The sequence below is a fragment of the Fukomys damarensis genome, unplaced genomic scaffold (genome assembly GCF_012274545.1).
Source record: "Fukomys damarensis isolate Sample0158 unplaced genomic scaffold, DMR_v1.0_HiC HiC_scaffold_6, whole genome shotgun sequence".
Lineage (NCBI taxonomy): Eukaryota > Metazoa > Chordata > Mammalia > Rodentia > Bathyergidae > Fukomys > Fukomys damarensis.
In genome coordinates, this window is record NW_022900918.1 from 33,201,142 (window position 1) to 33,221,774 (window position 20,633).

The window sequence follows — 20,633 nt, forward strand, 5'->3', positions numbered from 1 at the left end:
AGAAATGCTCTTCTGAATTAAGTCAGAACCAAAGAATATTGTACAGTTTCACCCATGGGAAATATCTGGACTAGGCAAATTCATAGAGAGTCGATTAGAGGTTACGAGGAATTGGGGGTGAAGAGAAGGGAGAGTTGCTCATTAATGGAAGAAGATTTTCCATCAGAGGTGTTTAAAAAAAATGGGGCTAGGGATGTAGTTCAGTGGTAAAACGCTTGCCTACTGTGGGTGAGGCCTTACGTTCAATCCCCAGCCCAGCAAAATCTTGTTGAGGGCAGAGTACTAAAGACTGAACCCAGGTCCTTTGCACTGAGCTACACCACAGCCCTTTTTTATTTTTTGAGGCAGATTCTCACTAAGTCACTGAGTTTCCCAGGCTTGACTCGAACTTGTAATCCTTCTGCCTCAGCCTCCCAGAGTGCTGGGACCATAGGTGTGCACCACTGTGTCCAGCAAAAAAAGTCAGAATGGAAATTTTATATTTTACTGCAGCACATGGCTTGGCAGTGAAGAGGAAGCACTGACATTTGCTACAACGCAGATGAACCTTGCAACATTGTCCTAAGTGAAAGAAGCCAGTCACAGAAGACCACACATTGCATGATTCCATTTACAAGTTCCAGAAAGTACACTAGAGACAGAAGTACACTAGTGGTGTACTTTTTTGAGACAGGGTCTCACTATGTAGTTCAGGCTAAACTTGAACTCACTGTGTAGCCCAGGCTGACCTCAAACTCCTGGTGATCATCCTGCCTCAGGCTCCCGAGTGCTGGGATTACAGGCCTTTGCCACCACACTCATCTAGTTGTACACGTTAAATGGGTAAGTTATATGTCGTGTGAACTTTGTCTCATTAAAACCGTTACTTCCCCAAAAGAAACAAAACTGAACATAATCTTCCCCAAATTATTTTCTACAAATAAAGTTCAAGTGGTTAGTTTTAAACTTTTTATCATTAAAGTATTCAAATAGATGCAAATCTAAAGGGAATAATGTAGAGACTACATACATGTATCAGTCAGCTCCCTCGCCGCAAAAAATCAACATTTGAGGTACCTTTAAAAAAATGTCCTCAGTCTTACTACAAAAAATTTCTAACAGCAGAAAAGCTGAGAGGTTGCACAGGGGTTACCCATATACTCACTGCTTTATTTTCCCATGAACATCCTACTCTCCCTGCTTTAATCTATGCCTTCCCACCCACCTATCCGTCTATCCATCCATTTATCCTACTTCCTTTTATTCATTTCAGAGTGAGTGGCACACAGCAGTACATCTCCTTTTAAACACTCCTGAGTGCATATCATTAACTACATGTCCATATTTGTTTACAGTTTTTTTGTTGGCTTTTGAGTTGAAATTTATACATAGTGAAATGCACAATTTAAAGTCTATCATCCATGACTTTTGACAAATATAGAGGTTTGTATGACCCAAAGCTACTGTTCCAACAACTTTAAAAATATTTTCAATTGCTCAGGCACCATCAAAATAAATTCTTTTCATAGACTTTTTATATTTTAGAGATGTGTTTTGTAGAGCTTTCTTTTTCCCAGTTGATCTCTGAAGGCCGTAAATTCCTATTACATCCTATAAGCTTCCTGTTTAGACACTCGAATCTTCTTCATCCTCCGAATGAAAGCTGATTTTGTATTTTTACTATGAACCTGTGTTTTAAGGTCCCTTTCATGATTAACAACATCAAAAACTTGGCTCTACCCAGATCCACATTTTCAGAGTAAACAGGGTATTGAGCATGTAACGGCTTGCATGATGAACCAAGTTGTGAAATTTTAAACCGGTTTGCACAGGGTGTGTTCAATATCATGAATTTTCTTTTTGGGGGAAACAAGCAAACCCACTTTCTTTTGCTTGTGGGAAAAAACAGGGGAATAGAGAGTCAGCGCTCAGACCTCAACTAATGAAACACATCACCACCAGGCAAGGATCAGAGTTTATTTGCTTTTTCAACTCAGTCTCTGACAGTCTCTGAATCATTTTTATAATTTTGATACATTTATAAGAAAAACCCAGCATTTACTAGTGATGACTTACTTTATGTCACAGGCACTCTGTTTTTCAAATATAAATATACACAAAAAGTGATCTGTGTAAAAAAAAAAGGAGATCCTGAAATGGAAAAACTCACACAGAGTTTATTTTAAACCAGACTGGACCTTGAAATGTTCATCATTTTCTTAAGGGTGCCGACAGCGGGGCTTTCTCAAAAGTGGGAGCGCGCGGTGCCTGAGGCCACTTCGTCCACGTGGTGAAACGGAAATGGAAATGAGATCAGGCGGGCGAACCAAGAAAGAGTTCACACGAGTGTCTAACTATACGGCGTGGCAACCTGCCACTCGCGGGATGAAAATATGAAATACATGTAGCACACATAGTACATCCGGTCTGTGAAATCACAAATGCATTGCACCGCCCAGGAGGGCAGAAGTCCTTCCTGTTTCTCCATCGCCAAACCTGGCTGGGCCGCGTTGCTGTCTCCTGGCTCCTGTTGCACGCAGGGCTTGTCTGTGTGATTCCTACCGAACCTCTGTAACATTAACATTCAAGGTTCGGGCAGGGGGCCGGAACCTGGAGGGCAAGGTGTTAACTCAGATGTTATGAAACTGTGATAATGCTATTATTTAAGGCACTTGTTTGCGTGTGTTTATACTTTGGCGTTGTAGAAATAAGCCCAAGGGGCTGCTTGCGGTGTCTCGATCCTCCTTGCCTCTCGAGTTCTGTCTGTCTCATCCTATCCAGCAGTAGAATTGATGCCGCTCTAATCCCTGCAAGTTTGGAACTAATGAACTGACTGCTGGGCTGCCGCCACGGCGCCTGGTCCCAAACTATACTGTACTTCACACTCGATTTATTCTCCAGATGGGAGCCTGTGCCGCCCTGCCACGAGGGACCACCTCTTCCACTAGAGTGGAAAAGTGGACGGATGTTGTTTTCTTTGCAGATTTGATCCTTCTGAGCTAGAAACTTGCAAGGATGATTAGTTATTAGCTTTAATGGGTGCCAATTGAACCGACTGCACGTATATTTTCTCCTTTAATTTCGGAGTCTGCCGGTCTTGGTGATGGTTGATTTATCTGCTCTGACGTCACCCGAGCCTGTGTCTCCTCCACAGGTGACAGGAATCCAGCCTCTGAAATCAGAGCACGCCTTGGTTCCTGGCCCGGGCGCAGTCACATAATATGGTGGCTTATGGATAAGGACGAGTTTATTAGCCTCCGGTCCAGTGCACTGAGCAGCCCATGACACGAAATATCGATTGGTTGCAGGAACGTTGGGAAACACCGTATTTCAGAATCATTCTCCCAAGGCTCCAATCTGCCATCCGCCTCCGTGACCTCCGAAGTCTGGGCTCAAACCTGATGTAGCACGGATGACGCCAGCGCGTCTCTTCAAAGCTGTCCTGAAACTGTTGATAAAGGCCCTAATTCCATTATTCTGTCTTTTCCAGCTTGTCAGATGTTAGGGGGACAAGTTCATCCCGCGGTGAGGACGCTTCCACAAGGCTGTCCTTCAGGGTGACCTTTAGAAAGCAGTCCCTTTCCATCCTCATCGGATGACCCCCCTCGCTTCCAGGATGCCAGGTTCCCCCCAGTTCTTCCTCTGGCAGCTTCTGTACTTCCTTCCCCTTTCCTTCCATCTCCAGGAGGCTTGTCCCTCCCCTAGGTCACCCGAGAGTCCTCTGAGAGATGGTGTCTGCCAGGTGCCCCTGGAGGGAATGGGCCAGAGGGACAGGCAAGGGACACGTGAGGGGTGAAAAGATGGAGACAAGAAAGCACACAGGACAGTGTCACGGAGAGAGGGGGAGCAAATGGAAGGAACAGAACTTCCTTTTTTTGCAACTGGGTAGACTGTGGCTTTCTCACCAAACACCCAGTGCTAAACCTAACTGGTTCTTAGAAACTGCCTTCATTCATCTCAGACCAACAGATGGCGGGGTGTGTTTGCTAACACAGCAACATATTTCACCATGAAAATACCAAAAAGAGAAAAAGAACCAACATGCCTGTCGGTTGGTGTAAATTCATGAAGTTGTTGGGTATTTTGGGATCCAGACCAGACAGACGCACACTCGGTTTGTGTAAATCCAAACAGCTAACAGCCTGTTAATAACAGTGTCTCGTGGCAGTGTACCTCCAAAGCTGCCGTCTCCTTTTGGAAAGGTGCAGAAGGATGAAGTGAAAGAGCTTGGCTTTAATTCTGAGACAAAATTAAAAAGCCCAATAAAATGCTGAGCATTCACTGCTCATTATAACATGAAAAGTACTAATCAGATTATGCCCAAAATTGGAGTTAGGGACCTCATTTGCAGCCAATTTCCCAAGGACTGAATTTTCTTAAGAAAGCCGGAATGTGCTGAAACCATAGTGATCTGACTCAAGATAAAATTCACAAACAGGTTTGGAACGCGAGCTTTGAACAAACAGTCTTGTTCACATCCAAGGAAAACCACAAAACAACTCAAAGGTCAGATTCTGTGTGACATCAACATCAACAATTTAGGAGGCTGGTGTTGCCAGGGACCGCGTGCTGCTGAGCACAGGCAGACTCAAGCAGAGGGGAGACGCCAAACCAGTCGTCATTCCAGCTTCAGAGGGGCCTCAGCCTTGCTGGTCTGCTGAGTTCCCTTTACTCTTTATTTACTCTGTTATAATAGACCCCTTGCAAAGCTGACTTTTTTGTTTTTGGTGTGTGTGTGTGTGTCTGTGTGGTACTAGAAAATGAACCCAGAGCCTTCACTCTGAGCTACATATCTATTTATCATCTACCTATCTAAGGTTAAGACAGGTTCCTCCTGAGTCACTAGTTACCAGGATGGGCTTGCATTTGTGATCCTCCTGCCTCAGCCTCTCAGACTGCTGGGATTATAGGCCTGCACCACCTCACCTGGCTAAGGCTGACTTGCTTCTGAGAGAGAATCTGGAAATTAGAATGTTTGCAAAGTGGGGAGATCCAGGGTCAGCGGCTGTCTGGGTCTCCCAGGCCTATGCTACCAGAGAGTACGAAGCCTTAAAGTCTCCTGCAGCTCAGGAGGGCCTGGCGCACATGATGCTGAGCAAATGTCTGTCTTCGCTTTGTGCGTTCCCATTCAGCGGCTGTGAGGTGCTGGTAGAGCACATGGACGAAGAGCTTCATAACAGTGGAGTGGCCAAAGGTGTGCTGCAGAAGCAGTGTCGGCTGTTGCACTCCTGACTTTGGCTAGTGTGAACTCCTTCTCTTGTCTAAGCTTGGCCTGATTATCGGTGGCCGAAGTGCTGTAGATCAGGATTCCACAGAGCTGCCCCCATGCTGGTCCTAGGTACTGTTTCCATCCGACCTGACGACTTGAAGCTACCGTTTCCTCACGCCGTTTAACTCAGACCACATTTGGAAGTAGGTCATGGGCCTCCATCCGTCTGGTTCAAATCTCGCGTCCTGGCTTGTCTCCTGCATTGGACTTTGACTCTGTATTGGCTTACATGAGTCTTTCTTGTCCCTTTTTTGGTTTGCTGTTTACCTAGATAATCATTGCAATTGAAACGGCTGTATATTGTTAAGACATAAAGGAAAAAAAACCACCCATCAGCAGCAGTGAGTAGCTTTAAAGTTTTATTAGTGTCATAAAACCCCTTCCCAAATGAAACTACTTTTGATAAGCGCTTGTTCTGACAATGCAGATTTGTTGAGGGCTGTTGGCAGTGGGAGGAATTTGGTTTGGAAACTGAAATCAGCAGGAAGTGACGCCCTAGTGCTTTCTCTCGCCTGATACCAACCCCCGCCCCAGGACCATCCCTCTGTCCCCCACTCGCCTTCATCATCCCAACCCAATCCCAATAACGAGCATATTTGGACTCAGTTTTTCTTGGGACAATTCAAATACTGAAGCAGAATTTCAACCTTTCATCTCTTAACTGTGGAGCAAAGCCTGTCAAATCACAGGGGAAAAAATGTATTTGTCAAGCGTTTCGCAAAGGGTATCCTTGGTGCTGTTGCTGCCTTCCACCTGAATAAGTGGGACATTTTCTTGTTATGTGGAACGTGGCATTCCTGCGAGCTGCCTCTTAATTGAATGTCAAGATGCAACTCAGTTGCAAAGAATAAAACAAAGAAGTTAGTAAAAAAGCGTTATACCTCGAGGAAAGGAAAAACATCCTTATTTTACCCTCCGCCCCCCTAGAATGTGAATAGGCTGACAGATCTAGATCTGTCACTGTGATCTAGATGTCTTACATTTATTAAATGAGAACAGTCTGGTTAAAGAACTTAGACTCATGCTTACCCTTCGTTAATGCCAGATCAGTAAGTAATTGCCTATTACTCTTTCCCACTTGGAAAGGAGCAGGGACGGGCAGGATGCCACGGCTGTGTCGTGGTGAATCTCAGCTGTGAGAAAGCCACCTCGAGTGGTCTAGAAATCAGTGGCTCACCTGCTAGATTGGGTCTTTTTTCTAATATCACTTCTATGATAGGAAATTTAATAATAATAACGGCGTCGAGACTCTGAATCTGCAAAGAGTTTCACAGATCATTCATGTTCCTCTTCATGATCAAACTAAACTTAGGAGTACGATTTTATCAACACTTACAGAATGAAGCTCGGTTGAGAATAGTAAAAACTCTCGAAGACTTTGATCTGGGCCCAACTGAAAAGTGTGTCCGAGTGAGCTCGGTGTCCAGCGGTCTGGCCGAGGAGGACCTGGCGGCCATCCTGCAGTCCCAGGTACTCCCTTCCAGTCTGATGCTCCCCAAGGTGGAAAGCCCTGAAGAAATCCAGTGGGTGAGTAGGAATGCTTTGCTCTGAGACACAGATCTGTTGGCCAGGTGTAATAGCAGAAATAAGGACTGGGCATCCTTGGTTTTTGATTTTGGTTCGTTTCATCCCTAACTTTGTAACTGTTGTGAGACAGGGTATTGCTAAGTTGCCTAGGAGGGACTTGAACTTGCCATCCTCCCGCCTCAGCCTCTTAGAAAGCTAGGGTTACAGCCATGCACACCATTCCCTTTGGTGCCCTTTTGGAAAATTCACACGAAGAGCAGAGAGGACGGAACGAGACAGAAGACTGAGTGTGAGCGACCCTTCCCTCCTCCTAGGAACTGGCTTTTCCCAAGTGTCCTGGGATAACTCTGCTTTGGAAACGATGCTTCTGCTCCCTGATGGGATGTGAAGCTCGGACAGGTCAGCTCCCAGCAGTGCCCCAGGACAGTCCCTGGATAGGAGCCCTCTGTCCCTGCTCCGACCCCCTGGGCCCAGGCCGAGGTTTCCACCCAAAAGAGCCGAGCCTTATGCAGCCCTCGCTGAGCTGCACTGAATTCATCACAGGCTGCTGAGGATGCAGGCTGTGCATGAGAAACTGAGGCAAAGTAAGGGAGGCAAAGGTCACCTCTGGGGGCAGCTAGATGAATACACAGGAAGCTTTTAAACTGGTGGTCTTAATTAGCAAAGATATTATTTCCTGAACAGTTCTCTAGTACGTCCTGTTTAAATTGCCGACAGGTGTGTTTGAGCTTCACGACAGACTTTTCAGCCAATAAAAACCTGAATGTAAAGTGGCTGGCACATCAAATTACTTAAGAAAACTTTTGAAATAGGCCCAATTATACTATCATTGTTTTAACTGTGAAGCAATGGGGGGACTGTCTCTGTTGAATAAAATACCTTTTTTTTTTTTTTTTTTTTTGGTACTGGAGATTGAACTCAGATCCTCATGCTTGCAAGGCAGGCGCCAGAACCACTGAGCTAAATCCCTGGCCCTAAAATACCATTTTGTTGTGCTACTTCAGGGCAGAGGCTATGAGATTGGAGAGCTGGCTGTGTTTGTTGTCAGGGTGAATGAGCAGTGGGAGTTCAAAGTGTTATCTCTAAGAGCCAGGAGTGGTGGCATACACCTGTAATCGTAGCACTTGGGAGGCTGAGGCAGAAGGATCTCCAGGAGTTGGAAGGCAGCCTGAGCAACATAACGTGTTCAAGGTCAGCCTGAACTCCGTAGAATGACCCTGTCTCAAAAAATAAAAACAGCAGCAAAAAAGTCTTATCTCAAAGGGTCTGGATGTGACCACAGCAAAACACAGAGTGGTTATACTCATAAATCTGCTTACCTGCTTACTACATCTGAGTAGGTTGGACCTCTCGTGTGTGACACAGGGGCCACCTGCCACCTGCAGTTACTGCATACTTGAAATGTGGCCCAAGAACTGAATGTGCTGTAAGTGTAAGGTGCGCACCTGACTTTGAAGACTTGGGAGGCAAAAAGGTGAATGTGAACCATCTCAATTTTTATGCTGATTGCACATCGAAATGATATTTTGGATCTACTGGGTGGAATACAAGATGTTATGAAAACTAACTTGACCTATCTCACTTTAACTCTTTGACAACACGTAGCTACTGGCAACTTTAAAATTAAAAGCCAGGCATGGTGGTGCACACCTGTGATCCCAGCACTTGGGAAGCCGAAGCAGGAGGATTGCTGTGAGTTCAAGGCCAGCCTGGATTATATAGCAAGAGCCCATCTCAAAAAAAAAAATTTTTTTTTAAATCATACTTATAGATGCCCTTGTCTTTGTTGGGTAGCTCTGTGTTGGACTCCTCTTTTTTTTTTTTTTTTGGTACCAGGGATCGAACGCAGGTTCTTGCGCTTGCAAAGCAGGCGGCAGAACCGGTGAGCTATATCCCCGGCCCTTCGACTCTTCTTAACGACCTGTAGTCAAGGGCCAGTACTTACTACTGAACTGGGGTTCTCTCCAAGGTCACCCTGAAAACTGGGAGCTTGTTAATGTCTCGGGGGCTGGGACTCCGCTGGGACATGTCCTAGGTTGATGGAAGTGGGCGCGAGTCACTGACCCTCTTGGGTTTCACCCTTAATGCCTGCGTATCCCCGGTATCAATCAGCCTTCATCCGACAGGGGGACCCATCCCAGCCCCCTCGGCTGCGGGGAGCGCGCTGGAACTGAAGCAGCTCGTCTAATTCACAGAAAGTTTTCGGGGCTGTTTATTTTTTCCTCTGCGTTTGTATTTATGCGAAGCGTAAAACCCAGAGCCTGATGCACAACTCAAAGATGGGCTTACTTGTTTCCTTTTGTGTGAGAATCTCTTGCTCGCCTTTTGTCGCTAGTGTGGGTTCTTGTTTGACTGGCACGGCTTATTGGACTATAACAAGCGTAACTCTGCCTCTTTTGTCGCGGGACAATTCTCCCACAAATCCCGAACAGTGTGCTTTCTTCCAACACACTATTGGGTGTGCACTGGAATTGAAAGAATTGCTCAGCCTGGCTACTTCATCTCCTCCCCAATCTCTTTGTGATTCCCCCCCTTCTCTCCCTCCCCCACCCCAGCCCCCTCCACCTCGCTGAAATGAACACTTTACCAGGCCGGAAACATTTAATCGTCTCCTTTTGAAAAAAATTAATTGAAACTTCTCCACTAGTTACCTTTTGTGTTAGTACTTAATGCAATTTTTTTAAAGAAAGCGTGGGGGGGCTGCCATATTTAATTTTTTAAATGTCCCTACTGGTTTAAAAACAAAGAACGTTCGAGATTTTGCTAAGAGCCAGGAGAACCTTTTAAATGATTTGCCCAGTTGTAAAGTTTACAATTTTTGTACTTAGAAGAATTATCACAGAGAACAGGGCAAGTGGCTTTTGCAAGATTTCTTTTTTCTTTTTTCTTTTTATTTTAACGAGAAAAGAAAATCTACATAGTCAACACCAAAACCACTAATATTTCACCACCCATTTTCTAGCATCACTGTGACATAAATTACGTTTTATTTCTCTCTGCGTCGAAGGCCGCAGGGTTCTGTCCCCTCACACTGCTGCTTCTCTCTTCCTGGTTGGCTCTGGAGGAGTTGTTCCTGGCCTTGAAAGTTACTGAGGGGGTGATGCTGGCCCAGGCACGGAGGGCAGGGAGCAATGGGAATCGTCCTTCATTACTGAAAGCTGTGATTTATTTTAGCCTAATTGTAAAGTTACTGCAAATTGCTCAAAAGCTTTTTAAAGATCCCAGTGATTAGATTTTTTTAAGGGGGGGGTGGTTTTGCAGCCGAGGAGGGGCAGCTAAAAGGGGAAATAACACCTCTAATCCCGCTTCTGGTAAATAGGCTGCCAGCTTTTAAAATGAGTTTCCTTTCTATTAGTCAGAATATTATGCTAAGCCTTAAGCATTAGTTTTTTTATGTTGCCATAGCAGCCTTATTCCTGCAGGGTGGTGACCTGTGATGATTACAGTACAAAGCTTATAGGGTCTTGAAACCCCCTTTGAAGATGAAAAGTCTTTGATGGTTTATATTTATGCAAATCTCTTAGATATGATTTACCCAACTGAGACTGAATGGAGAGATGATTAAAATTCCCTTTTCCTTTGATATCCATTAATGGCTGAATATTCCTTAAATTTAAAATGGATATATTTATGTTTTCATCTTTCTTTACAAAAATATCTTTATCACACCTGTGTTGTTGTTGTTTTTTTAATCTCTTCACATCTTATTAGATCTAGATAGACATAATAGATTTACAATTTAGATTGTGGGTTTTTTTTCCCCCTTTTGAAAGGGGAGGGGTGGGGGGAATCTGGGCGAGAGCTTTTGTATGTTTCCAGATGATAGATTTTGGAATTTGGGCTACCCCACTGGCAGCCAGAGCTAGCTGTGAACTGGTCTCATGGAAAAAATTGGCAAGCTTTGGTCTTCAAAGAATTCAACTTCCTTTTTAAGGTCTTCCTAGGTAAGCTAAAAAATTATGGAGAAAAACTATCCAGACAAAGGGTGATGGCGCTATAATGAATAATACGGATCGCACACAGAAGGCTGTGGAACAGTTGTACCGATGTCAGTGCTGGGCACGGAACAAAAACAGCCGCAGGTAGAGCGATACCACATTGTTTTAAGGGCCACATTTGCATCTAACGCAGAGAGGGCCAGGAGTCTCTAGTAAATATGTTTTCACCAGAAGCATTTAAACCCAGGAACCTTTCCTTCCAGTATGACTCCTAGGCCTCAGGTTGTTCCTTAGGTGAAAAAAGAAATTGTAATGCTTGGGGTTTTGCTGTTTAGTTTGGTGGAACTTTGTTACCTTTTTGCTTTTCATTTTTTCTTTCTTTCTTTTTATTGTGTGGATGAAGGAGGCTGGGATATTACTTCCTCAGGTCAAAGACTTAAATACTCTACTACTTCTGCGTCTCCATTTCAGGGATTGTACCCTTTTCTTTCTTTTCTTTTTCTCCTGCCACTAATCACCTATGACACATTTGATTTTAGTTTGCAGGCAAATTTTCATTCCACTTAAAAGGCCGAAAACTCGAACAACCAATGAATTTAATCCCTTTTGTGGAAACTGCAATGGGTTTGCTCAATTTTAAGGTAAGAAAATCGTAACCTTGGATACATAAGTTAGTATTTTATTTATCTCCAAAAGACAACCTTTGCTTTCAATTTTAACATCTATTTAAAAAAAATTTTTAAGAAAGATTTATCAGCAAGGTAGACCTTGAGCACCATCTGTTATCTGTAATAGTCTAAAAACCAGGTCGTCAGCATCTTAGAAAACAAAGAAATTGGTTAAGTAGAAAGTAAAAGCTTCCCAGTCCTAAATATTTAAATGAAATATTTACATATCCCTAATACTAACTTTAATTAAATAATCACTGTGTAAATATATACTTTGGATGATTATGTTTATAGATTAAATGTACATGGGGAATTAATTTTGTTACTTTGAATTGTTCTTTTTCTATCAGTAGCCTTTTCGCGGAGGCATTTTCTGACCTCATTGTAAGCAGCAAGTCATCCAGACTGTAGCAGATGAGATTATTGTTTCTAAGTTCATGTACACAAATAATTGACAGTCTATTATTTTACTTTGGCATGTTAGAACTAAAAATATTTTTAAATACATGTACAGGGGGTACAGGGGAATTGGCCAAGCCAAGAGTTTTCAACCATTTTGTGGGGCCCTCAGCTACCTGCCTTGGCAGACCCATCGCTGGCCTGTTTTGTTTCCCTTTATTCATGGGCGTTTATATTTTGTTTTTCAAATATGCCTCTCGCTCCCCCTGGCCTGCGATAGCAACCTCGTACCCCAGCACCCCCTCCACAGAGTTTCTAGCCCTCTTTTTTCCTCCTCCTCTGCCAGAGGGCAGGAGAAAGAGATCACTAAAAACAAAGGAAAAAGATAGTTGACCTGGGCTGGAGAGAGAATGTGTGAGCAGATGCTGGAGAGAAAACTTTGAGACCAGTGGGACTGTGCAGGAGGGGCTGAGTGCAAATGTTCGGGGGCCATTTCTAGCCTCGCCTCGCAGTCAGCTCATTTACGCAAATAGCCAAAAATTCCTCCAGCCCACCCTAGAACCCTCGGAATGGAGTCGACAACACATCCCTTCGAAGCAACCAGATTCATACAGTGATTTAATTCTAAGCACTGTTTCACTATTTTATTCTATAATGTACTTAGGGGCCCTTGCAATGCCTGAAATTAATCAACAGTGTCCCTACTGGTTCCTCATTTCTTTTCCACCCACATGTGTATTAGCAGCTTACATCCTCACCTTTCAAGATTCCCAGTCCTGTCTGTAGTGAATGTTATTAATCTTCAGTTTTGTTCAGAGATGTCAAGGTTGCTTTATTAACCCACTGTGGAGGACTTGTTGCATTTTTATTTTCCCCTCTGAAGCTATAAGTTTTGTATCAGATGCCTTTAATCCTGACCATTTGCTTGATCCAAATGCAGGTAATCAAATTAGTTTGATTTTAAAATTCTTTCCTTCTTGCCTGTGTCTTTGTTTATTATTTAAGAACCTCTTAAAGCACAAATTTGGAAAAATATAAATAACTTGTAGTACAATCAAAAGGAGTTAACTCGAAATTTCTCTAGAAGTTGGGTTATTTACAATGTGAGCATTATAACTGTATTACTGAGTAGCAGTGGGTATTATTATAATCCACTGAGCAAAGCGGATAGCTAGAGTGCTTGCTCTGGATGATGTTAAACACCTTTGGGAAGGGTTAAATTTGGGCTGCAGTTTTAGGCTGGAAGCCGGGTCTCCCAGCTGATAGAGGAGCCCGGCTCCTCTCCTGCGAATGTTTCTGTAAGACCTGGTTCTTCTCTGCTTTTTGCAGGCAGTTTGTGAAGAAACCCTAAAGATCGGGCCTCATGTGGGTCTTTTCCTAGATGCAGTCGTTTTTGGAGGAGAAGATTTTCGAGCCAGCATAGGTGTCAAAGACCTTTCTCTCGATCTCTCCCTGTGTGTGTGTGTGTGTGTGTGTGTGTGTGTGTGTGTAATTTTTCTTTGCGCCTCACAAATGGACATTTAAATAACAATGTTTCTTTACCAACCATGCAAATGTCTGTTCATGACAGTGGCGTGGATACCACTTCCTGATCATTTAGGGCTCCTCATAGCAGTCCTGTTTCCAGAATACTGCATTATGATTTCTGCTCATTTATAAAATAACTAAAAAAAAGCCTGTTGTAGCCTCAGGCATGTTTAAGAATATACAGCATCTAGTTGGCTCCTAATAAATTTATTATACCAACCACCTTTCAATAACTTAAATATTTGTCTTCATATTAATCTGGGAGCTGCCTGGGATTCTAAAACAAATTTAAGGCCCTTTTACATTGGCCTTAGTGAATTGTTTTCTACATAACGGTAGTACGTAAATATCACTTAAGACAGGTCTAAATTTTATCTTAAAATATATTCCCAAATTCTTATTAAATATTTACTGGGACACTGCCAGTTTTCACCGATTTCCTCTGTCCCTCCAGCCCTGGCCTCTGTGTAACTGACACGTTGAGGGCCAGGGCCACAGGGCCACATCCCAGGGACCGGGAGACACTTTCCCTGAGCAGGGAGTGTCAGGCATGGCCCGCGCATAAGAGTGACACCTCCCCGTCCCTCCGGGCTGAAGAAAGGAATTGATTTTAATACCAGTCTTTGCAGGAGACTTCCGTGTGGCCGACAGTTCACCGGACTACACGGGCAGACTGACACTTTGTGCCTCTCCCAAAATGATGTCGGTCTCGTTCCCCGAGTGCCCCGGCCAGATGTTTAGTGCAGAACCTCAGTCAGGACATGGGTCGCACGCCCAGCACAATGGGCCCAGCCTGGCACCTGCCGTTCTGTGCCCAGCGTGAGAAGTGGGCTGCTCCCCCACATAGCTCCCCTGGCCACTTTTTGTGGAGCTGTCTTTGGGCTGACACTTGGGAGCAATGACAAGGAGGAGAAAAATCTATCAGGAGTCCCTGGGACCCTGATTCTGCCTCCCAAAAGGAGGAGGGGCCTCTGTGCTTGATGCCTGCAGAAATGACTGTGTGGAAAGATTGTCCCATCAGGGAAACAGACACATGAGATTTAACACACCGCCTGCCCACACCCCTCTTCCTTTCTATTTGAAGAGTTGTTATTTTGCTGAGGAGCGATTCCCAGGGTGACATAGGTGTCTTCACAATCTGAGTTTTTAGAAGAAATGTCTGGGTTTGGTTTCCAAAGTTAAAGCCTCTTTCCGTGTCCACATCCCATTTTCAGGCGCAACAAGTAGTAAAGACACCCAGGACATTCTGTACGCCCGACAAAAGATTGTTGTGGTGGCCAAGGCCTTTGGCCTGCAAGCCATAGATCTGGTGTACATTGACTTCCGGGACGAAGACGGGCTGCGCAGACAGTCGAGAGAAGCTGCCGCCATGGGCTTCACTGGTAGGACTCTGATGATGTCTTAGAAGCTGTGTCTGGATTAGCAAGCACTCCAGAGAAACAGAAATTTAGCCAGGAAGTACATTTCTCATGTGCTCAGAGATCACATGTAGTTATTCCACACCCTCCAACAATGAAAAGGCCAAGAGCAACAACCACCTGCCAAATCAACTGTCAGCTTTCTCTTTGGCTGTACATATCAAAAAGCAAGCCCCTTGTTTTATTTTCTCTTTAGATTCATTGCCATTTTTCTCCTGTCCTCTTAAGAATTTTAGTACAGCCTTTGCTGATCCCAAGGAAGCTCCTGTGACAGGAGTGTTTTGGAGTGAACTGCCGTAAAAAGTTGGGTCCACGCGTGGACGAGAAGTTTCCTCAAATACCCAAAATGTTCGTTTATTTCTGAAAAAACAATTGCTGATCTCCTTCTACAATTTGATTTGTGTTCAGAACTAGTTTTTTGCTCTTCTGCCTCTCCTGCCTCCCCGCAAGAGACCTAGGACACCCACGGTATTGGTTGGCACTAAGTGCAGCAAGTCCCTCACAGCCCCGCCTGGGGCACAGGGGAGCCGCTGGTGACTCGGGGGTCCCCTCACTCTGCTCCCCATGGGCCTGGGGGGCACCTGAAAATTTGAGGGTTTTTTGTAACAAATCTATTTTTTGAAAAACCACAATAATTTCCTGTCATAAAGACGTGGGAGCATACACACACACACAGCCAGAAACCAAGAAAAATACCCTGTGCTCTTTTATTCTTATTTGTTTTCATGCTGAAAATTCCAAGAATATTTATACTAGAAATATATTCAAATAATAAGGAGAAAACAAGCACTGCGCTATCCCTGTTATAGATCTTTGGGAATTATACCTCGTTAAGGGTATCTACTAAAAGAAGGATCTCATACAGTGCCCTCAAACATAAATGGTATCTTTATCTTGGACTGGGGATTTAGCTCAGTGGTTCTGATGCCTGCCTCGCAAGCACAAGGACCCGAGTTGCTCAATCCCCAGTACCAAAAAAAAAAAAAAAAAAAAAAACAAGCAAACCACCAAAAAACCAAACAAACAAAAAAACAAATACAAATGGCATCTTACTGGTTGATGCTTTAACCTGAAATAAAATTGAAAGATTTAGAAAGCAATATAATAGCCAGGCATGGTGGCACACACCTATAATCCCAGCCACTTGGGAGGCTGAGGCAGGAGGATCACTAGTTCACTAGCCTGGACAACTCAGTAAGAGTCTCAAAATTAAAAATTAAAAAATTAAAAGGGCTGATTATGTCTCTCAGTGACATAGTGACTGTGGGTTTCCTTCCAAATACCACAAAAAGGACATAGCTGTATTATCAATATTAAGGCTGTTAGAATTCAAGCTCTGACATTTGCTTTTTGTGTATTTAAGATAAAGAACTAAAATAAACTAGGCCTTGATTTTTAAAGCTTTAAAAAAAAAATCAGTATGATCTCTCATAAAGAAATGTTTTTCAGTGATACAAATTATCAATAAGTGAATGGTCCCTACATTTAAGTGACTGGGAAAGAAAGGCGCCCCTCCCTCTGCCTACTCCACAGGCCTGAGCCTGAGCTCTGCCTCTTCCCAGGACCTGGCTAGGTTGTGGCCCAAATGGGACAGTTGGAGAAAAACTCCATGAAATCTATCTAATAGACCCTGATGTTGTTGGCCTAAAATGTGTGGCACTGGCTGCCAGGCAGCCAGATGTTGCTCCGAAATGAGAACTAATTCAATAAAAAAGAGAAAGCCCTGGCCTGCATCCCCAGCCTTGGGGACAGGTTTCCTCAGCTTCCTCCAGAGTCGTGTTTGCCCCAGAGCTTCGAAGGGAGCTTGAGGGGGGTCCCCAAGACAGAGGACTGAGTTGAATTGGTCCCCAATTCAATCGCAAAAGGCAGGCGATTTCAAATCAGGTTTAAATTTCTAGACTGTGCCCAACTCAGCACGAGGAACTTATGGACCTGGCACTATTGTTTCTCCACAACGGGGAGCATTAAATCACACAGAAATGGAGGCGGGGTGCAGGAGCCTCCAGGGCATGGTGCCCAGGATGCACTCACAGGAACGTGGCTGCAGACAGGGGCCACACTCCGAGGCCATTTTGCCTTTTTTTTTTTTTTTTTTTTTTTGCAGAGAAGGTCTTTGTTGTCCCACTTATATTTCAACATACTAATCAAAGGTAATTAAAAGATAGATTATGTATAATATTTTTAAATGCTCTTTTACTATTTCAGACACCTTTTTGTCCTAATTGTTTGGCATTTAATTGCCATACCTTGGGCCTCACAAGAAAAGAGCATTTTTAAATGCTCTTTTACTATTTCAGACACCTATTTGTCCTAATTGTTTGGCATTTAATTGCCATACCTTGGGCCTCACAAGAAAAGAGGAAAGGAAAAGAAGAAAAAGAATAAAGGAAGGGAGGGAGGAAGGAATAAGTGACCTGATTCTGAACTATCTATCTGAAGCAGGTGGTAGAAAGGGTTAGAATCCAGGGCTGGCATTGTGTTAATCTGTAATAGATACTGGAAAGGAAGACTGAATCTGGGCTACAAGGATATTCTGTGCTTTTAAATATATATATATATATCTTTTTCTTAATAAGTCATAGTTGCTTAAAAGTTAGTCTTATACCAACTGTACACTATGCTTTCTTTTCTGCTGTCATTATTTCATGGTGTCACGATCTACGTTGATTGATTTTAAATCAATGCATTGGATGTATAAATAGCCATTCACTTTGAGATTTTTTTTTAATAAAAAGACACCCAAACTAAATCTCGGGATAAAGCTTTACCAGCTGACTTAGTCATTACAGTTACTCTAGTACTACATGCTGAGAAGAAAGATTATAAATATGAAGCACTATAGGTTTTCTTCTTTTTCTCAGCCTTTTGTAGAAGACAAAAATGACACCATCATACAGTTACCTAAAAGACTTGACAGGTATTGATTTAAAGCAAGATATATCAAGTGGTACTGTAAAAAGGATTTCATGGTCATAAATTTTAATGTTGTCCAATTTTGCACCCTCTCAGTAACTTGTCAATAATAACTCTTCTGCATAAAATATTTGCTCCCTTCCCACATGGCATTCAAGTCGGTTATACAGTTGTTGGGTTGTAGACGAAGGCTGCAAAAGAGATCTTCACATAATGGACATGGATTTCTAAAATCTCGCACATCTTAAAATTGACCTCACTACCAAAATATAGGTACTCGACAGCCAGCAAAGACTTCACAGGATTTTCAGGAGATTCTGTTTGCTCCTCAAAGTGTAGTGCCTGAATCAAGACTTCTCCGTGAAACTTGGCTTTTTATACATCAGTGGAAATTATGTACATAAATTATGAAATTCAAGACTAGCAGTTAGTAGGAAATGACTGATAGACTGACAGCCTTATTAACAATATTGTAACTATTGGATCACTTAAATATGAAGTACCTATTGTTTGAAAGCATTGTTTGTCATCGTTCGTGTTATGTACGTCTCTAGAAATTATTATTCTAATAATTTCATCTTCACTGATATATATATATTTTTAATGTTTTGTTAGCATGCCGACAGATAAGAATGAAATAGCAACATGAAGGTGTTCTAATTGTGCCACAGTAAAGCAAAGATGTTTTAGTCACTTAAATTCCTTTTCATGACACACTAAAACATGTTTTAAAAGCATTGTTCCTGTTTCTTGGACAAAATAATGACAGTAACAGGAGTTGGCATTTTATAAAACATCCAGCATGTAGTCGGCACTGGATAGATGTTCAAACAACTATTTCAAATCAAAAGCTAATTGATATACCAACAGATACACAGAGTAAATGACCATTAAAGGATATATTCATTTTTAAGGAAGCAAATTATATCCATAACCCTATCATGTAATAAAATATAATCTCATCATTATTGTAACATTAAATTATGTTGCATTTATTAATGACCTGACTAGATTCCAAACTTCCTTGATTGATAAATTATTTTCCTGATGACAGTATGATTCCACAGAGCCCTTGACTCTTACATTTGTGTGATACTTTTGTTTAAAATCCTTAAACTTCAAGCAAGCAATATTTTTTAGATATTTCTATAGAGGTAATATTTTTTTCTGGGATGTGTAAGTTGCTATGAAGGATGAAATAGTCTTCATTCCATAAGCATAAAGGGGAAGTCTGGATATTTTGAGGCTAGAGAAATGTTCTGTAATTTTTTATTTTAAAAAAATCAGTATAATCTAGAGGTTATATTGTTCAAAATCTGATTTCTATTTTACTGTACTGAATATACTATTTTTATTGAAATTCAGTTTTCTGTTAGGAATGAGAAATGGCACCTTTTAAAGACAGAAAATTAAGCAGATCATTATAGGACCGCATTTGATGTGACACCTGCTTCCATTAGCCCTGTGCGAGCTGACAACGCCACTCCTCCAAGAAACCATAGAAGGTGGTGTCCTCCCTCAAAATAAGCAAAAGAGAACTTAGGAAATTCGAAAGAATTCTCATGGAATTTCATTTTCCTCTAACTCAGGATAATGGCTGTAATTTGTGGACATCATCCTTTCACAGGGGTGCTGCCTGGGCATTAACCTGTAGCTAAAACCGAGGTAGCTACGCCGAGGTGGCCCTCACAGTGCCTTCTGTTATTGTATCTGTTCTCCTGTGCTATTCCGGAAAAGGCTGCCTGATGACAGGTTTTGCTCTGTTTTATTATTTTTTTCTTCAAAAAAGTTCTAAACTCGTTATTTAGCACACGGTCCGGGCGGGGGCACGCAGGAACCTTTCGCAGCGGACGCGTTTTGTCTGAACGCCTGTCAGTGCTGCGAGGGCCCGGTGTTGTCCATCTCTTTTAGGTAAGCAGGTGATCCACCCGAGCCAAGTCGCCGTGGTCCAGGAGCTGTTCACCCCTGCCCCGGGAAAAATCCAGTGGGCAGAAGAACTGATTGCTGCCTTTCAAGAGCATCAGCAATTAGGAAAGGTAAATGTTTTGTTAATGCCTTGGCTGGAGCTGGTGTTTACAATACTGTGGGGAAGAATTTTTTTTAAAAAATATGCGTGAATGGTTTTAGGAAAACTCATTGTATTTGGTGGGGCGTGTGAAGGGCGGGGCAGACGCCAGATTCATCCTCTAAAGGTAGACTCGCCCTTCCCTTTCCCGTCCCTAAATATTTCACTAATGGCCTCTCAAGTGTCTCGTTTTATTCTTTCCATCAGATATATTGGCAGCCTTAGAGAAAATGGAAGTCTGTTTAGTTTTTCCTCTGCAGACTTCAATGCAGCATTCATATGAAAATAATTTTAGATCAAAGTGAGAGCAAGTTGTAATGAAATAAACACAGTTTGACCAAATGGTTCTTGTGGAGAAAAGAAATAAATTTCAAGTTATTTTAATTTCGGGGGGAGGGGAGTACAAAAATCTCCTCCGGTTTAGTCATTTAAGAGTGGGAGGTTGTATGTGTGTTTGTACCAATTTCTGGACCTGCGATTTGGATCGAATGAAAAGCAAATTAACACTGGAGTAGGGTTGTTCCTAATTTAGTGCGTCATTGAGCCCGTTTCCTGCTCCGTGGGTTTCTGCTATGTAAATATTGCAGTGGTAATGCACAATCTGTCTCCACTTTGTGCCAGTAACACTTAAATTAGGTGTCGCCTGAAGGAAGATTTTATGCTAGTTGCAGCATTGTCAGTTAATTATCTTAAAGGTTATTTGCAATACTACCGCTTGCCTCTTTTCAAGAGGATAGGAAAGTCACATTTATAAATCTATCCCAGAGGTAATCTCTAAACTCAGCCTGTGACTTCCATAAGGGATCGAGTTTCCGTGCTTTTAATGCAGATTAATTCGGAAAGAAAGAATATGGAAAAATTATTAAGGATCTAAATGTTAAACAGCCTCCCTTGCCAAAAAAAAAAAAAAAAAAAAAAAAAAAAAAACCA

General features: G+C 42.7%; 1 protein-coding gene and 1 long non-coding RNA gene across 4 annotated transcripts in view; one reads left to right on the top strand and one right to left on the bottom strand.

The window, feature by feature from the left end:
• The window catches only part of Clybl (citramalyl-CoA lyase), a 169,380-nt gene that overhangs the window by 125,639 nt on the left and 23,108 nt on the right, over positions 1-20,633 (top strand). For all 3 annotated transcript variants that reach the window (XM_010604602.2, XM_010604601.3, XM_019204587.1), the window contains exons 3-7: positions 6,587-6,775; positions 11,253-11,354; positions 13,110-13,203; positions 14,522-14,689; positions 19,550-19,674. In XM_010604602.2, coding sequence (XP_010602904.1) covers positions 6,587-6,775; positions 11,253-11,354; positions 13,110-13,203; positions 14,522-14,689; positions 19,550-19,674 — 678 coding nt within the window. The remainder of the gene's footprint in view (positions 1-6,586; positions 6,776-11,252; positions 11,355-13,109; positions 13,204-14,521; positions 14,690-19,549; positions 19,675-20,633) is intronic.
• Positions 1-20,633, bottom strand: part of LOC117285131 — a 56,499-nt gene that overhangs the window by 6,296 nt on the left and 29,570 nt on the right. The window lies entirely within an intron of this gene.